The 19,477-nt window shown below is 38.2% G+C and overlaps 1 protein-coding gene across 1 annotated transcript in view; it reads left to right on the plus strand.

Moving 5' to 3' along the window:
- Nucleotides 1–19,477, plus strand: part of LOC110462694 (gamma-aminobutyric acid receptor alpha-like) — an 86,052-nt gene that overhangs the window by 56,365 nt on the left and 10,210 nt on the right. The window contains exon 5 of the mRNA XM_021516792.1: nt 3,620–3,702. Within this exon, the coding sequence (XP_021372467.1) occupies nt 3,620–3,702 (83 nt within the window). The remainder of the gene's footprint in view (nt 1–3,619; nt 3,703–19,477) is intronic.

Raw genomic sequence — 19,477 nt, forward strand, 5'->3', positions numbered from 1 at the left:
CGCATCAACAATTATATAGGGATAATAAGCTATGGGTCCATATATCTCTCTCCATGGTGAGTCCCACATCAACAATTATATAGGGATAATAAGCTATGGGTCCAAATGTCTCTTTCCAAGGTGAGTCCCACATCGACAATTATATAGGGATAATAAGCTATGGGTTCATATGTCTCTTTCCAAGGTGAGTTCCACATCAACAATTATATAGGGATACTGTAATAAGCTATGGGTCCATATATCTCTTTCCAAGGTGAGTCTCACATCAACAATTATATAGGCTATGGGTCCATATGTCTTTTTCCAAGGTGAGTCCCACTTCAACAATTATATAGGGATACTGTAAAAAGCTATGGGTCCATATGTATCTTTCCAAGGTGAGTCCCATCAACAATTATATAGGGAAAATAAGCTATGGGTCCATATATCTCTTTCCAAGGTGAGTCGGACATCAACAATTATATAGGAATACTGTAATAAGCTATGTGTCCATATTATAGGGATAATAAGCTATAGGTCAATATGTCTCTTCCCAAGGTGAGTCCCAAATCAACAATTACATAGGGATAATAAGCTATGGGTTCATATGTCTCTTTCCGAGGTGAGTCCCACATCAACACTTATATAGGGATAATAAGCAATGGGTCCATATGTCTCTTGCCAAGGTGAGTCCCACATCGACAATTATATAGGGATAATTAGCTATGGGTCCATATGTCTCATTCCAAGGTGAGTCCCACATTGACAATTATATAGGGATAATTAGCTATGTGTCCATATGTTTCTTTCCAAGGTGAGTCCCACTTCAACAATTATATAGGGATCCTGTAATAAGCTATGGGTCCATTTGTCTCTTTCCAAGGTGAGTTCCACATAAACAATTATATAGGGATACCGTAATAAGCTATGGGTCCATATATCTCTTTCCAAGGTGAGTCCTACATCAACAATTATATAGGTATACTGTAATAAGCTATGGGTCCTTATGTCTCTTTCCAAGGTGGGTCCCAAATCAACAATTATATAGGGATCCTGTAATAAGCTATGGGTCCATATGCCTCTTTCCAAGGTGAGTCCTACATCAACAATTATATAGGCTATGGGTCCATATGTCTCTCTCCATGGGGAGTCCCACATCAACAATTTATATAGGGATAATAAGCTGTGGGTCCATATGTCTCTTTCTAAGGTGAGTCCCACATCAACGATTATATAGGGATAATAAGGTATGGGTCAATATGTCTCTTTACAAGGTGAGTCCCACATCAGCAATTATATAGGGATAATAGCTATGGGTCCACATGTCTCTCTCCAAGGTGAGTCCCACATTGACAATTATATAGGGATAATAGCTATGGGTCCACATGTCTCTATCCATGGTGAGTCCCACATCAACCATTATATAGGGATAATAATCTATGGGTCCATATGTCTCGCTCCATGGTGAGGCCCACATCAACAATTATATCGGGATAATAAGCTATGGGTCCATATGTCTCTTTCCAAGGTGATTCCCACATCAACAATTATATAGGGATAATAAGCTATGGGTCCACATGTCTCTCTCCATGGTGAGTCCCACATCAACAATTATATAGGGATAATAAGCTATGGGTCAATATGTCTCTTTCCAAGGTGAGTCCCAAATCAACAATTACATAGGGATAATAAGCTATGGGTCAAAATGTCTCTTTCCAAGGTGAGTCCCACATCAACAATTACATAGGGATAATAAGCTATGGGTCAATATGTCTCTTTCCAAGATGAGTCCCACATCAACAATTACATAGGGATAATAAGCTATGGGTCCATATGTCTCTCTCCAAGGTGAGTCCCACATCAACAATTATAAAGGGATAATAAGCTATGGGTCCATATGTCTCTTTCCAAGGTGAGTTCCACATCAACAATTATATAGGAATAATAAGCTATGGGTCCATATGTCTCTTTCCAAGGTGAGTCCCACATCAACAATTATATAGGGATAATAAGCTATGGGTCCATATGTCTCTTTCCAAGGTGAGTCCCACATCAACAATTATATAGGGATAATAAGCTATGGGTCCATATGTCTCTCCATGATGAGTCCCACATCAACAATTATATAGGGATAATAAGCTATGGGTCAATATGTCTCTTTCCAAGGAGAGTCCCACATCAACAATTAGATAGGGATAATAAGCTATGGGACCATATGTCTCTTTCCAAGTTGAGTCCCACATCAACAATTAGATAGGGATAATAAGCTATGGGCCATATGTCTCTCTCCATGGTGAGTCCCACATCAACAAATATATAGGGATAATAAGCTATGGGTTCATATGTCTCTTTCCAAGGAGAGTCCCACATCAACAATTAGATAGGGATAATAAGCTATGGGCCAATATGTCTCTTTCCAAGGAGAGTCCCACATCAACAATTCTATAGGGATAATAAGCTATGGGTTCATATGTCTCTTTCCAAGGAGAGTCCCACATCAACAATTACATAGGGATAATAAGCTATGGGCCAATATGTCTCTTTCCAAGGAGAGTCCCACATCAACAATTAGATAGGGATAATAAGCTATGGGTTAATATGTCTCTTTCCAAGGAGAGTCCCACATCAACAATTATATAGGGATAATAAGCTATGGGTCAACATATCTCTTTCCAAGGTGAGTCCCACATCAACAATTATATAGGGATAATAAGCTATGGGTCCAAATGTCTCTTTCCAAGGTGAGTCCCACATCAACAAATATATAGGGATAATTAGCTATGGGTCCATATGTCTCTTTCCAAGGTGAGTACCACATCAACAATTATATAGGGATAATAAGCTATGGGTCCATATGTCTATTTCCAAGGTGAGTCCCACATCAACAATTATATAGGGATAACAAGCTATGGGTCAATATGTCTCTTTCCAAGGTGAGTCCCACATCAACAATTATATAGGGATGATAAGCTATGGGTCCATATGTCTCTCTCCATGGTGAGTCCCGCGACAGCAGGTCTATACTGACATGTATATATACGTACGGCAAACCCTATCAGTTTGTACTGATATGTCACAACGGTCAATGCGTTTTTCATTTAGATATATATGTATCCTATATCAGAGCTTCCCATTGACCCATGATATAATTTGACTCTTTACAGTGAGTCGTGCCTTTTTGCTGTTAACGTACATGTGTATTTGACATGTTTTCACTCTATAAATTTGGCGAACGTTTTATTTGACTCCTGATATTGCTAAATGTCTAGTGTCAAATGAAAGCTCTGATAAAACGATTGTACTGGTGAAGATAAGGCGAATGTTTCTCTCGTTAAGGTAGGTATATATTGATTTATACTGTTACTCATCCACACTGATTGCGAAACAGTTTGTTCTTGGGTCAAGGCCGGGTGTCCCAACAGTAAGTTGTGGGTTTTTTTTTACAAACTCAAAATGAAGTTTCAGCTGCAATCACTTAGAAGCTACTCTGTATACTGGTAAGATGATGATGCAATAGCTTACCAGGAGAAAATTCGGAATTATTCGGGCCCCAAAAAAACTTTATCAATCCTTTTACACAATTGTATTACATGAACCTGGTGGCGCGTGTTGTATATAGAGGCTATTTATACTGTTGTAGATTGACGGTGCGAGCGATATGTCAGATGAAGCTGCAGAATTATCCCCTGGATTTCCAGATCTGTCCATTACACATAGGAAGTTGTGAGTATTACAATCCTTTTAACTAATTTCGTATGGATGATTTAGACGTAATAACCTTCTACTATCCCATCTAGACAGTGTTAAGGAACCAAGGCGACACCACACCCCTAGTGAAACAGTGCTGTTAAAACTCGGCTTTTATGTTATGACTATGTGAAAATGATATTAATAATAATAGTTCAACAAAAGTTGTCATACTTTCAAATGAATTCCTCAGTCGGACTACAATTAGCCGTTTCTTAGAGACAGGAACAATATAATTACACATCAATTATTTATATATATAAGTGTAATAGTTATTAATACATAAAGTTATGTAGCAAAATAAATATTCTTATCAGTATTTTATGTATATTAATATTGGAAATAGTTTCTCGGAAAGAGGTATCGAACATTTAATCGAAATACCCCCTAACATGTTAACATTGTATGTGTACCTATCGGCGGTAGAACCAAGGAACCGTCAACCCTGGCAACCCTTATATCAACTACTTTAACAATTATGGACTTTAGTAGAGGTGAGAACGTTGTTGTATAGACCGGATAGAGTTATTTCGGCCGAGAACGCAGCCAAGGTCCATATAACTCTAAAATGTTCATACATGTTTAACAACGTTTAAACCGAAACAAAAGTCCTTATTTTTTATATTACATACCATGCATTCAGGTAACATGGGAAATAGTAAAAATCAATGGACTGTTTTCGGAACGAAACATGAGGATCTTAATTTAGAAGCATGAGGTCGATATAGTGAAGTGCAACACAACAAAGAAACATGGGGTCAATCTGCTATATATAGGCGAACCTAAAACCAAGGTTTAGCCATATAAAATCAAGGAAAGTCAGACCATATGTAATAGTTGTATTAAATCAATTCTGTCCGAGAAAATGGAATAACTGAAACTTAAAATAAACCAAAACTATTAAAACTAAAATTCGCAAAATAGTCATCATTTACATAAAGGAAAGTGCACTGTGACAAAAACAGAAAATCAGACATAGATAAATTATTGCTTGTGTATTTATTGTTTCAAAAATAAAATTTTAAATCTGTGAAGGAAAATCGGACTTCTTTGGAGGAATTCAGCATGGGGTCATTTGTAGTCATACTCCGAGAGCTGTAATAACTACTACACTACACCCCTCATGTCATAAAGGTTTAACAAGGTCGTAAAGATTGCACCTCTTGGCGGGTTTTAAGTAGGATATTCACACAAGCCTTGAGATTAATGGCAACTATTTGCTTTATGATTGGTGTTTATCGCTACACCCTCTGATAGAAAATGTATTTCAAATTTTATGTTCTGGCGGTAATTGCAATTCCAGTGCATAATTTTCTACCGTTAAATGGAATTGATTATTGAACTCATTTTAAAAGAACACCGAAACAACATAGCTAGACGCATTGTCAATAAAAGTGTAAAAACACAAAATTTAAAAAATGTCAGATTCCTTTGTGCTCCCGTGAGTGAAAGAGGTTATGTGATAATAACTTCCATGCGCACCTTTTCTTTCGTGTTAAAGAAACTATAGGCGTGTAGTTACATGTTTCTAGAAATGTTTAGATAAAGCAACAACTGTCGTTTTTTGTCTACTAAATTCGCTTTAAGTTACGTAATATTATATACCTCTTTTGTGCTAAATTAGCCACTGGTACAATTGTTTTCCTCCTTTTGTGTTAAAGTAACCACTGATGACACTGCTTTCAATCCGTTGTGATTAAGCGACTACTGTTGGAATCGCCTTCCACCTTTCCGTCATACTAGCTACCGTTGTAATCGCCTTCCACCTTTCTGTCATACCAACTATCGTTGTAATCGCCTTCCACCTTTCTGTCATACTAACCACCGTTGTAATCGCCTTCCACCTTTCCGTCATACCAACTACCGTTGTAATCGCCTTCCACCTTTCTGTCATACCCACCACCGACGTAATCGCTTTCCACCATTCTGTCATACCAACCACCGTTGTAATCGCCTTCCACCATTCTATCATACCAACCACCGTTTTAATCGCTTCCACCTTTCTGTCATACCAACTATCGTTGTAATCGCCTTCCACCTTTCTGTCATACCAACCACCGTTGTAATCGCCATCCACCTTTCTGTCGTACCAACCACCGTTGTAATCGCCTTCCACCTTTCTGTCATACCAACTACCGTCGTAATCGCCTTCCACCTTTCCGTAATACTAACTGCCGTCGTAATCGCCTTCCCTTTCTGTCATACCAACTACCGTTGTAATCGCCTTCCACCTTTCTGTCATACCAACTACCGTCGTAATCGCCTTCCACCTTTCCGTCATACTAACTGCCGTCGTAAGCGCCTTCCATCTTTCCGTCATACTAACTGCCGTCGTAATCGCCTTCCACCTTTCTGTCATACCAACTACCGTCATAATCGCCATCCACCATTCCGTCATACCAACCACCGACGTAATCGCTTCCACCTTTCTGTCATACCAACTACCGTTGTAATCGCCTTCCACCTTTCTGTCATACCCACCACCGACGTAATCGCTTTCCACCATTCTGTCATACCAACCACCGTTGTAATCGCCTTCCACCATTCTATCATACCAACCACCGTTTTAATCGCTTCCACCTTTCTGTCATACCAACTATCGTTGTAATCGCCTTCCACCTTTCTGTCATACTAACTACCGTTGTAATCGCCTTCCACCTTTATGTCATAACCACCACCGACGTAATCGCCTTCCACCTTTCTGTCATACCATACCACCGTTGTAATCGCCTTCCACCTTTCTGTCATACCAACTACCGTCGTAATCGCCTTCCACCTTTCCGTCATACTAACTGCCGTCGTAATCGCCTTTCACCTTTCTGTCATACCAACTACCGTTTTAATCACCTTCCACCTTTCTGTCATACCAACTACCGTCGTAATCGCCTTCCACCTTTCCGTGATACTAACTGCCGTCGTAATCGCCTTCCACCTTTCCGTCATACCAACTACCGTCATAATCGCCATCCACCATTCCGTCATACCCACCACCGACGTAATCGATTCCACCTTTCTGTCATACCATACCACCGTTGTAATCGCCTTTCACCTTTCTGTCATACCAACTACCGTTGTAATCACCTTCCACCTTTCTGTCATACCAACTACCGTCGTAATCGCCTTCCACCTTTCTGTCATACCAACTACCGTTGTAATCCCCTTCCACCTTTCTGTCATACCAACTACCGTTGTAATCACCTTCCTCCATTCCGTCATACCCACCACCGACGTAATCGCTTCCACCTTTCTGTCATACCATACCACCGTTGTAATCGCCTTTCACCTTTCTGTCATACCAACTACCGTTGTAATCACCTTCCACCATTCCGTCATACCCACCACCGACGTAATCGCTTCCACCTTTCTGTCATACCAACTACCGTTATAATCGCCTCCCACCTTTTTGTCATACCCACCACCGACGTAATCGCCTTCCACCATTCTGTCATACCAACCACCGTTGTAATAGCCTTCCACCATTCTATCATACCAACCACCGTTTTAATCGCTTCCACCTTTTTGTCATACCCACCACCGACGTTACCGCCTTCCACCTTTCTGTCATACCAACTATCGTTGTAATCGCCTTCCACCTTTCTGTCATACCAACAACCTACGTCATCGCCTTCCACCATTCTGTCATACCAACCACCGTTGTAATCGCCTTCCAACTTTCTGTCATACTAACCACCGACGTTATCGCCTTCCACCTTTCTGTCATACCAACTCGTTGTTTTCGCCTTCCACCTTTCTGTCATACCAACTACCGTTGTAATCGCCTTCAATCTTTCTGTCATACCAACTACCGTTGTAATCGCCTTCTACCATTCTGTGATACCAACTACCGTTGTAATCGCCTTCCACCTTTCTGTCATGCCAATCACCGACGTTACCGCCTTCCATCTTTCTGTCATACCAACATCCGACGTAATCGCCTTCCACCTTTCGGTCATACCAACTACCGACGTAATTGCCTTCTGCCTTTCCGTCATACCAACTACCGTTGTAATCGTATTCCGTCTTTCCGTCATACCAACCACCGACTTCATCGCCTTCCACCTCTCTCCGTCTTAAAGTACCCTATCATCCCCAATATACCGTCAATATACATCTCCAAAACGTGTCTATCAGTTGTTGTTGTTGTTATAAACAAGCTTTGGACTGATTTGAATGTACCTTAAAGCTGTTCAATACCTATATATATTTATATGGGGCAAAGAAGTAATTCCAACAGTGTGGACAAGTTTAGGTTGTCAAATTTTCGGAGCGATCCGCTCCTTTTTCAAGACACAGTGAAACAGAACAGTTACATGTACATATACATCATATTACAAGAAGATAGAATTGATATACTATAATTGAAAATATAGCTATTATATAAAACCAATAGTCCCCTCGGCTAAAGACCGCCGAAGGCAGCAATTAAGCTGAGAGCATCGCGGATAAGGAACGCTGATGTAGAGGACCTATTCTTGCGCAAGATGCACTGTCATATAAAGTGAGTCAACGAGAAACGTGAAACATGTGCATTTGGAAATCTGGCCCGGTAAATGTGAAAAATCTCCAATCTGCTACGGAATGTCTCATTAGTCGCCTCTGAATACTGCGATGGATCTAAGTCACAGCAGGGGGTCCCACTTAGTCGCCTCTTTTGGTTTGCAGGAATAATGCATGTGCCTCTATTGGTTTGCAGGAATTATGCATGTAATTATCACATAAGTGAGTGCAGGAGGAATAAGTAGATAAAATGGCTAAGATACTGTATAAATCTGCAAAATAAATCTGACAACGGCTGTTGGTCACACACACTGACATGAAGCAGCAGGCAGGGGAGATAGCAGACCAAATGTGCAGTAATGAATCATTAGGTCAAATGCCCCCTGGAAGGAAAACGAGCGGATGGCAACCGCCTATCGTTCGTTGATACCTCGAGGGTAGCGGGTTTGTAGACAGGTGATCCAAAACCGTTCTCTCGTACGTCGTCTCGTTTCATCCCATGTAGGGCAATCATCTATGGCAACAACCTGCATGTCTTTCCAACTATGGCTAGGCATATTAAAATGCCTTGCCACAGGGAAGTCTGGTTTGTTCTGCTTGATGGAACAGCGGTGGTTGTTGATCCTGACATTGAGGTGAGTGCAGGTCTCGCCCACGTACTGTAACTTGCATTTATTGCAGGTAATAAGGTACACCACATTGACTGATGTGCATGTCAGCGTTTGTAGTATGTGATAGATCCAATAGGATCCAGTGTTATATGGGATTTTACCGTCTATATTACTTCTTTGACCCATATATATATTTATAGTTATATATTAATATTTATTTTCTTATAAAATTCAACTTGCTAATCAAAATTTAGCATTATTTAAATAAGTGCAGTGTTGAGCATACTTGCTTTATGAAAAGAACATTTTGCGACTAAGGAGTGCCAGTTGTACAAAAATTAAAATTATAACGTTACATGTATGAAATGTTCGCGTTAATAATTTTGGCATGACATTCATGCAGCTGATATTTACCCAAAAATAGTCTTGTAGTGACATGACCTTGTAAACAGATGAGTAGCGTGGTTTAAGATGCTATCTCTACAACTCGTTTCCAAATATTGCACATGCCTTTTTCCCTCTCGACATGTTGCACAAAGCGCGATATTAAGATTAATTTCCGCAAACATTTAATATAATGTAAAGAGGAACGAAAGTAGTCAATAACATATTTAGTACAAGTGTTATAAATAGAGATGTTTTAATTGGAAAAATACAATAGTATAAGTTCATTTGGGATAATAAAGGACCTAGTCTTGATTCTATGGCAAATTTTCAATTGACTGTAGCTGAGATTATTAACTTCCTGTCGGACGTCAGGACGTGGTAGGTATGGAGCTCTTCCCATACCTGTCGGACGTAAGGACGTGGTAGGTATGGAGCTCTACCCATACCTGGCGGTCGTAAGGACGTGGTAGGTATGGAGCCCTTCCCATACCTGTCGGACGTAAGTACGTGGTAGGTATGGAGCTCTACCCATACCTGTCGGACGTAAGTACGTGGTAGGTATGGAGCCCTTCCCATACCTGGCGGTCGTAAGGACGTGGTAGGTGTGGAGCTCTTTCCATACCTGGCGGACGAAAGGACGTGGTAGGTATGTAGCCCTTCCCATACCTGTCGGACGTAAGGACGTGGTATGTTTGGAGCTCTTCCCATACCTGGCGGACGTAAGGACGTGGTAGGTATGGAGCTCTTCCCATACCTGTCGGACGTAAGGACGTGGTAGGTATGGAGCCCTTCCCATACCTGTAGGACGTAGGACGTGGTAGGTATGGAGCCCTACCCATACCTGTCGGACGTAAGGACGAGGTATGTTTGGAACTCTTTCCATACCTGTCGGACGTAAGGACGTGGTAGGTATGTAGCCCTTCCCATACCTGTCGGACGTAAGGACGTGGTAGGTATGGAGCTCTTCCCATACCTGTCGGACGTAAGGACGGGGTAGGTATGGAGCCCTTCCCATACCTGTCGGACGTAAGGACGTGGTATGTTTGGAGCTCTTCTTATACCTGTCGGTCGTAAGGACGTGGTAGGTATGGAGCCCTTCCCATACCTGTCGGACGTAAGGACGTGGTAGGTATGGAGCCCTTCCCATACCTGTAGGACGTAAGGACGTGGTAGGTATGGAGCCCTTCCCATCCCTGTCGGACGTAAGGACGTGGTATGTTTGGAGCTCTTCCCATACCTGTCGGTCGTAAGGACGTGGTAGGTATGGAGCCCTTCCCATACCTTTCGGACGCAAGGACGTGGTAGGTATGGAGCTCTTCCCATACCTGTCGGACGTAAGGACGAGGTATGTTTGGAGCTCTTTCCATACCTGGCGGACGTAAGGACGTGGTAGGTATGAAGATCCAGCTATGGGCAAAATGACGTGGTAGGTATTAAGTTCCAGGTATGGGCGTAATGACGTGGTAGGCGCACGAAGCTCCTCCCAACGCAGTGTTCGTGGTTTCAACTCAGACCAGACAGTCATTTGGAAATACATCTAAATATACAGATTCAATCATGACGTAAAATATTTATTGTAGTCTCTGTATTGAAACTAATGTTATCCGCGTGCGAGTAACTACCGTGTTTTGGTCAAGAGCCGAGTCTGCGGTCTCTCCCCTAGTGGAGTTTATTATGCATTGTACATGCTCGAGACACTAATTACGTAGGTCTAAAGAGATGTATTCGACTAAGCACGCAACACAAGTACTGGAGACCAATCACGTTTACAAATACCTTATCTAGTATTTATCAATGGCAATCGCCAGTAGACTGTGTCTGTTCTAGATATCTCAGGAAATCTCACGAGCCAGCATTGATATCCACGCCAGTGCTTAAGTTTATAGAGACATCAAGATATCGCCGTATATATTTGAGATATATTGTCTTCAGTTTGAAACGCAATTCATATTGGTAAGTAAGTTCATGTAACAATTCATTCGATGAATGCGTCTTATATATTAAGGTATTCTTGTAATGAATCCGATAATACAGTCGCACATTCTACAATACATCCTATAACATTATCACAAATCTTATGATAGATCCCATTAAACAGTCATCTATCCTTAAATACACCTTATCGTAATATCACGTACATTTTCATCCCACAATATACCGGTTTATACAATAAAATACCCTGAAAACATCATAACAAAACATCCCATAATACTGTGTCTTATCAAACAATTCATCTTATGCTATCTATCGCAATACATCCCAAAATAGCATCATCTTTTACAAATCACATTCCATAATTCTATCATATTTCTACTTTTGGTTATTTTTATTGGGTATGTCATCCGATATCCGAGGCGTCAAATGCTCAAAAAATGTCGCGAACGCCAGACTGTCTCCTCGTGAGAGTCTTCAAGATGGTCATACAATTGAGTTGATAGTTTTTTAATGGTTAAGTGATTGTAACCATCTTATAAGGGAAACTGAACCGTCATTGGATCACCATCAGGGGATTCAGACATTCATTCATGGTAAATGTATCTACAATCGAAAATAAAAAAATTACTGGTAACATGTATACCATATGATGACTACTGATTCTTAGAAATATCAAGCGGACGTCAAATCGACAATATTGCCCTCAATGGTATATTCAATCTTTTTCAAAAACCGTGTTGTGTAAAGTGATATTGTGTAGTGTTGTTTTAACACATGCTTAATAACATATGAGGCAGCTTCAAAACGAGTTTTTGAAATACGTGAGCAGACTTAAATATTCCTTCCGTCATCATTTAACAAGCATTAACATTTTCGCCAAATAGTTGAAACAACCAATTCCAAATGGTGACATAATGTTTTAATGTAGCATGGCTTGCTGATTTGTACCGGTAATTCGGGAACGTTTGTGTTCGGTATATGCTATATACAGGTATGTATACACATTTAATGTACTGAATCAACAACTCATGAACTTGTGTTGTACATTATTTGAAAACTTGTTGGGTTATTCCTTAAACTTGGTAGATATAAGAAAACGTCAATAAATAATGTGTACAGGAGGATATATATTCCTTGTATAATAATTTGATTTTGTATCGATATAAAAATATATTTCCTAGACTTATACAACTGTTGATTCTGTCATTAATAAATCAATGTACAATTTATGTTAGGGCTTTCCGAAATATGACAAAAACAAAACGCCGATAGAAACAGCCAATAAAACATATTTATGAATTATTCAAGGTCATTCTACAGATAACAATTATGACAAGAATGCAGAACGCACTTATCACCAGAGAATGCAAGACCTGGTATCGTCAAAGACGTAAATCGTCCTTGAATTATACCAAAAGCGTGGCAATTTTTACAGTTATGTACTTAGCTTTACTTTGTTTTCCTCTAGCTATTGATGATTAAAGTCAAGTTATGTCTCACAGTGAATCATCCAGAGAAACAAGAACAAGTTACGCTGTCAATGTGTTACGTAATTTAAGATTTATATACAGGACCAAAACTTCACCGGGGCATTACCATTCCTGGCAGATCTCTTTACTCGCACTGATGTCTTCACTTTTATACGGATTAATATACTCACATCGATGTTAATACAATATGCTAGATTTATACACTCGCGGGTGTGTAATCACAACTCGAGATATCTTCACATTCACAGCCATATTGTCAAATATCCATAAACACAGACAAAATAACCACCAGCGTCATCACAAAATGTACAACAACGTCAGTCAACACAAGGGGACAGGATATATCAAACAGTCAATACACAAGTAAAACATTGGTCACATCATTACACTACAATGGCACAACCTCAACAGAAACTAAACTTATTACACAGTGTCAGAACATAGGGGTACAAATACAACAGCATAAATAAACAAGAGTAAAACATATCTCATTCTTCAAACGTGAAAACAAAATATGCCATGACATAAACACACTAAGGCAAAATATACCACGGTAGCAACACATTCAGGAAAACATATACCACGGCATGAACACGCTAGGGGTAAATATATCACAACCCCAACACGCGAAGACAAAATGCACCGCAGCATTATCATAAAAGGTCAAAATGTACCACAACACTAGCACATAAGTGCAAAATATACCACAGCACCAAATCACAATGGCAAACTATGCAAGGAAAACCTTAGCGTTAGCAAAAACAGAAAAAAGTCCAAAGATACCTCTACGTTAACAAAAGTAGACATGCTACATGTATACGTGTACAGACTGTAGGTATTCCTAAGGGAACAAACTGTGCCCCTCTCCTAGTCGACTTGTTTTTGTTTTCATATAAGGGTGAATTTCTTAGAGAACTAATTGGGAGTGGTAACAAAAACAACCTAGTATGATTATTTTATTTCACTTTCAGATGTATCGACGATGTACAGATTAATTAATACGAAATTTATAAACCACGTCGATACTCTTGATAACTTAAAATAAATAATTAACATTAATCAAATTCATCGATCTCTATTTGTAACATGATCAGCAGAGACTGTTTGATACCAAACTTTAGACAAGCGTAGCCATTTATTTTATCCTAACGCAAACATGCCTTTTTGTATTGCATCCTTTCTGCAACCCAACCTAAGGTGTTACTTTTCGTAAATGATTCGATATTTAAGAGCCTGCTACGAACATCATGATATTCGTGATAAATGTCGACTCCAGACAGGCTGCCTTACAACACACTACGACCATGGGCATGATTTAAAGTCATTACATGGTATTCTTATCTTATTCGGAAATATTCTGTTTTCTTGTGTGATATGAATGTTGATGGGTTTTCTTATTATTCACTTTGGTGTGAATTTTGTGACAATGTTGTCATTGAGGACGTGATGACGTTACCCGGATTTCTCCAACATGACGAGTGACGCAGATGAAGCAGAAATTACTGACCCTTTTATATCACCTATTCTTATTCTTGTACAGCTTCAAGGGTCTCCTTGTCAATCTTTTCTTTGTTTATTTTTTGCTCTAGAAAACATAAACGAATAAAATTCAGTTAGAATTGTGGTTTCTTTAACACTTACGTGTAAATTATAAGAATATATCAAATACGGCTTCAAAACAGTATGACAAAATAAAACCACAAGAAGGGCAAAATACACCACGGCTTCAAAATTAAAAAAATGAAACTAAACCAACCCAGAATGGAAAATGTACAATTCGTAAGCACATCATGACAAAATATATAATATTGCTAAAACACAAGCAAATGTATTTCACAGGGATAATGTGCATTGACAAAAATTATACCACAGCGTCAACGTATAAGGACATGTTTTATTACAGTGACAACACACATGGACGAAATATACATCAACGTCAAAATACAAGGGCGATCTATTGTACTGCGTCGTTAATTAAAGACAAATCAGACTAAAGCATTAGCACACAAGAAGAAATAGACAAAATGTTGAATTAAACGCGACCATAAAACTCGTCAACAATCTCCTTCTTAGGAAATGCTGTGTTGTAAGTGTGTCCTTCAGCAGACGAATCTGTCACAAACGTCATGATATTTGGAGCAAGCTTTTAAGTACCAAATCAACTGCGACATGTAAACACCATAGCTTATATCTTTAACATAAATTATCAAAATATATACAACATCGCAAACACTCAAGGACAAAATATGCACAAATAAATAAAAATGCTGTCTTCCAACATATGCAACTAGTGAACTCAAAGCGAAAATAAACAGGAGAAAACACCAATCCAAAATTAAGAGGAGTATAAACTAATCCATACTATACAGGAGTATAAACCAATCCATACTATACAGGAGTATAAACCAATCCATAATAAACAGGAGTATAAACGAATCCATAATATACAGGAGTATAAACGAATCCATAATAAACAGGAGTATAAACGAATCAATACTATACAGGAGTATAAACCAATCCATACTATACAGAAGTATAAACCAATCCATAATATACAGGAGTATAAACCAATACATACTATACAGGAGTATAAACCAATACATACTACACAGGAGTATAAACCAATCCATACTATACAGGAGTATAAACCAATCCATAATATACAGGAGTATAAACCAATACATACTATACAGGAGTATCAACTAATCCATAATAAACAGGAATATAAACCAATCCATACTATACAGGAATATAAACCAATCCATAATATACACGAGTATAAACTAATCCATAATAAACAGGAGTATAAACCAATCCATGATAAACAGGAGTATAAACGAATCCATAATATACAGGAGTATAAACTAATCCATAATATGCAGGAGCATAAACCAATCAAAAAAAAAATATAAAAAAAAATAAACCAGTCGAAAATAAAATGGAGAATACACCATTCCAAAATTTGAAAAACAAGAGCATAAACCAATCCAAAATAAACTGTAGAATACACCATTCCAAATTTTAAAAAAAAAGAGTATAAACCAATCCAAAATAAACTGGAGAATACACCAATCAAAAATAAACTGGGGAATACACCATTCCGGAAAAAAAAGATTATAAACAAATCCAAACAAACAGAAAACACTAGCCCAAAAAGACAGGAGAACGCACTAAAATCCAAAAGAAACATGAGAACACAACAAACAAAAAACACAGAATACACTAAACCAAGATATACAGGAGATTGCATCAAACGAGAATAAAAGACATTATGTCTCCCACGCTCATCCACTTACTTTGTGCAGTTAACTTGGTATTGAGATAGAAAAAATATCATTTCCTATAGAAGCTGTGTTGATTTTCATCAAACTGTAGAGTTAAATCTAAAAAGTACATTCCAACGCACTTTAGACGATTTGCTTCCATAAAACTCATCGGATATAACAAGGGCAAAATCAGACGTAGAAACGGAATACGAACAACAGGAATGGGATCGGAATGGCTCCGTATTAAACAAAAACGAGAGACGTAATAAATTGTACACTTTTCTAAATGTAGTGCTTGTCTTACACGTGCGTAGTTACACATCCTGTGTAATAATACAAATGTATGCCCACAGTTCTATTAGAATTAATGTGTAGCATTGATTAACCATCGACAGCACATACAGGAACTTTAATCTTACTTCGTTATAGCTGACTTTCGCCTCAAAGATAACAGCTGTTTACAGACAAAGCCCCATCAAGTCGATTCCTAGCATATCACTATTGTAGAAATAATAGATATTTTGAAATAATCAATGTTTGTATTTCAAAGCACTTCCCCGGGTGGTACATGCCAACTACGTGTACCTTTTCGCACGAGATCTAGCAGAGATGAGTTCACGTGCCTTGTACTTTCCATTTCATTATGTGATATATCTGTAGGAAACCAAGTTGTATCATCGAAGAAAACTTATACAAAATTGACATAAACAATGCGGCATGATAAAAACTTCAAAATTACGTAAATAGATTTAGCTACATAAGCAACATTTGATAACAATATAATGCAGTGTCCCTAACGAGTGCGGGGCACGTTGCTTTAGAATAATTAATGCACACCGTTTACAAAATGGTCCAATTTAAATTTTGATGGTTGCTTTGTTATGTAATATTTAATCAATCTCGATTAACATTAAGTTGAAAATCTGTTTCTAAAGCCTGTTACGTGTCCAGGAGTATAATTAGTAGAAGGCTATCGTAACTTGAGCATGAAATGTGTTCTTGGGGAGGAACCACAAATCATCCGATTCAGCCTCACATGGTGTTGGTAATATTACGTACCAAATATGATTTACGATGTTTATCAGTACTCACTGTAGAATAATGACTGTCCTTGCTCTTTTCCCAGAACTCTACAATATTTGGTGGTATATGTATCACACCTTACTAAAGGATTTCATAAAAACGGTTGACATTTCGTTTTTACGTTTATCTTCAAATATATTTTCAACTGTTAGCCGATACATGTTTTCAAACTTGTTTGATAAACTAGCAGCAGTTTAGATAAACACGATTAGCAATGGTTTTATAACAATATCAAGTGATCGATAACGATGTTTAAAAAGGGTGAGTTAGGACGTGTCGGTAATTGCTAGTTGACAAAGAAAAACATTACACCGTTTCGTGTTCAGATTCATACCTTAGGTTTATTACAAAATGTAAGTGTTCCTAATGTCTACCACCTATCCATGTAAATGTTCCTAATGTCCACCACCTATCCATGTAAATGTTCCTAATGTCTACCACCTATCTATGTAAGTGTTCCTAATGTCCTACACCTATCCATGTAAGTGTTCCTAATGTCCTCCACCTATCCATGTAAATGTTCCTAATGTCCACCACCTATCCATGTAAATGTTCCTAATGTCTACCACCTATCTATGTAAGTGTTCCTAATGTCCTACACCTATCCATGTAAGTGTTCCTAATGTCCTCCACCTATCCATGTAAATGTTCCTAATGTCCACCACCTATCCATGTAAATGTTCCTAATGTCTACCACCTATCTATGTAAGTGTTCCTAATGTCCTACACCTATCCATGTAAGTGTTCCTAATGTCCTACACCTATCCATGTAAATGTTCCTAATGTCCACCACCTATCCATGTAAATGTTCCTAATGTCCACCACCTATCTATGTAAGTGTTCCTAATGTCCTACACCTATCCATGTAAATGTTCCTAATGTCTACCACCTATCCATGTAAATGTTCCTAATGTCCACCACCTATCCATGTAAATGTTCCTAATGGCCACCACCTATCTATGTAAGTGTTCCTAATGTCCTACACCTATCCATGTAAGTGTTCCTAATGTCCACCATCTATAATAATAATAATTACAATAAGTTTATATAATAATCCTAATTATTTTGTAAATGACCCTAGCGACTAAACAACGACTGTTCTGAGTACATCTTGACAAAATTAGATGAACAGACCACATGGGCTTTGTGAACAATGCTTACTTGCCGAAATAAACGCAATTTAAATTCCAATTTAATCCGCCTTGCTACTTCCAGTCGCCATTTTGTAAACAGGACCTAATCTCGAGCTGATACGCGTTTGAAAGAGTTGAAAGTATTGCAAAGCTTCTAAACGATCGTGCCCAAAACATACTCTCTAAGGATGATGTTTTTGATAAAATTACTATCAGTTATTTACTATATTTCTCTTCTGTACCACTTTCATTAATTTATAAAAGAACAAATTTATGTTTTCCCCTTCAATTTTTTTTCTTTCAAATGTTAAAACACATTTTTTTGGAAAAAATGTTCTAGTTTCCAGATCATGATCAAACGTCGTCTGCTTCGCAAACATTCAAGAAAATAATATTTACAATGTATTGATATTTGTTTTATTAACTAGTTTATTCTTTAAACTATCTTTTATTAATAAATATCAAAAAGATTTTGCATTTATGACGTAACCGGAAACGCACTTGATACAAGAACGTGACCCGGAAATAGCTCACAACATAATCAGGACAGTAATAATAAACAGACGTTTATCGAACATTAACAGATTAATACCGTATGTATTGAGACACTGATGTGCTAGAATCCAACACAAGGTAACACTCGTTTAATTCATTGCTATCACATCAAGTACTAACTGAAATTTATGCGGAAATATCAGCATTAAATGTTTGCGATCGCGCAGACCTACTTTCGTTTAACAGTTTGCATACATTTGTACATGTCGGCATCAACAGTATACCTTAAGTTAACTTATGACCTTCATCGTGCCGAAGATTATACATGTGCGCATTCGAGGAAAAGGTCGTGATTAAAAGCTTGTGTGTGTGGCTTTTTTTTATCTTAAAATTATCGGATAAAAGCATAATGGCATGTTACTTCAAAATAAAATATACAAGAATCATAATTTTACGTTAAATATATGTCATAGTTAACATAAGTTCTCAGGAGCTTGAAACATTGTTACAGTGTAAGGCAAACAACAAATTTTATCACAAGATACCTACGTTGGATGGATTAAAATAAAGAGGCTAAATAATCATGCTGTACAAAATTTGGCACTAAAACAACTTACTTAAAAGCCAGTCCAGAGGGCAGGTGATTTAGACATAGCATTTATTTGTAACCAGGAGCAAGGGTTTGGTAGCTGTTAATATTAAAAGACGTTTTAAGTATTGATGCTACTCGGATTGTTGCCAGTGATGTATTTATCGCTTACAGGTTAAAACGTTGTTATCCAAAAAGAAGAATAGTACAAATTGAAAAGTGTGAATTGCCTACAGCTCCTGTCAAAAGTCAAAAACATTTCTCT

This window comes from Mizuhopecten yessoensis, unplaced genomic scaffold (assembly GCF_002113885.1).
Source record: "Mizuhopecten yessoensis strain PY_sf001 unplaced genomic scaffold, ASM211388v2 scaffold10821, whole genome shotgun sequence".
In the NCBI taxonomy this organism is placed as follows: Eukaryota; Metazoa; Mollusca; class Bivalvia; order Pectinida; family Pectinidae; genus Mizuhopecten; species Mizuhopecten yessoensis.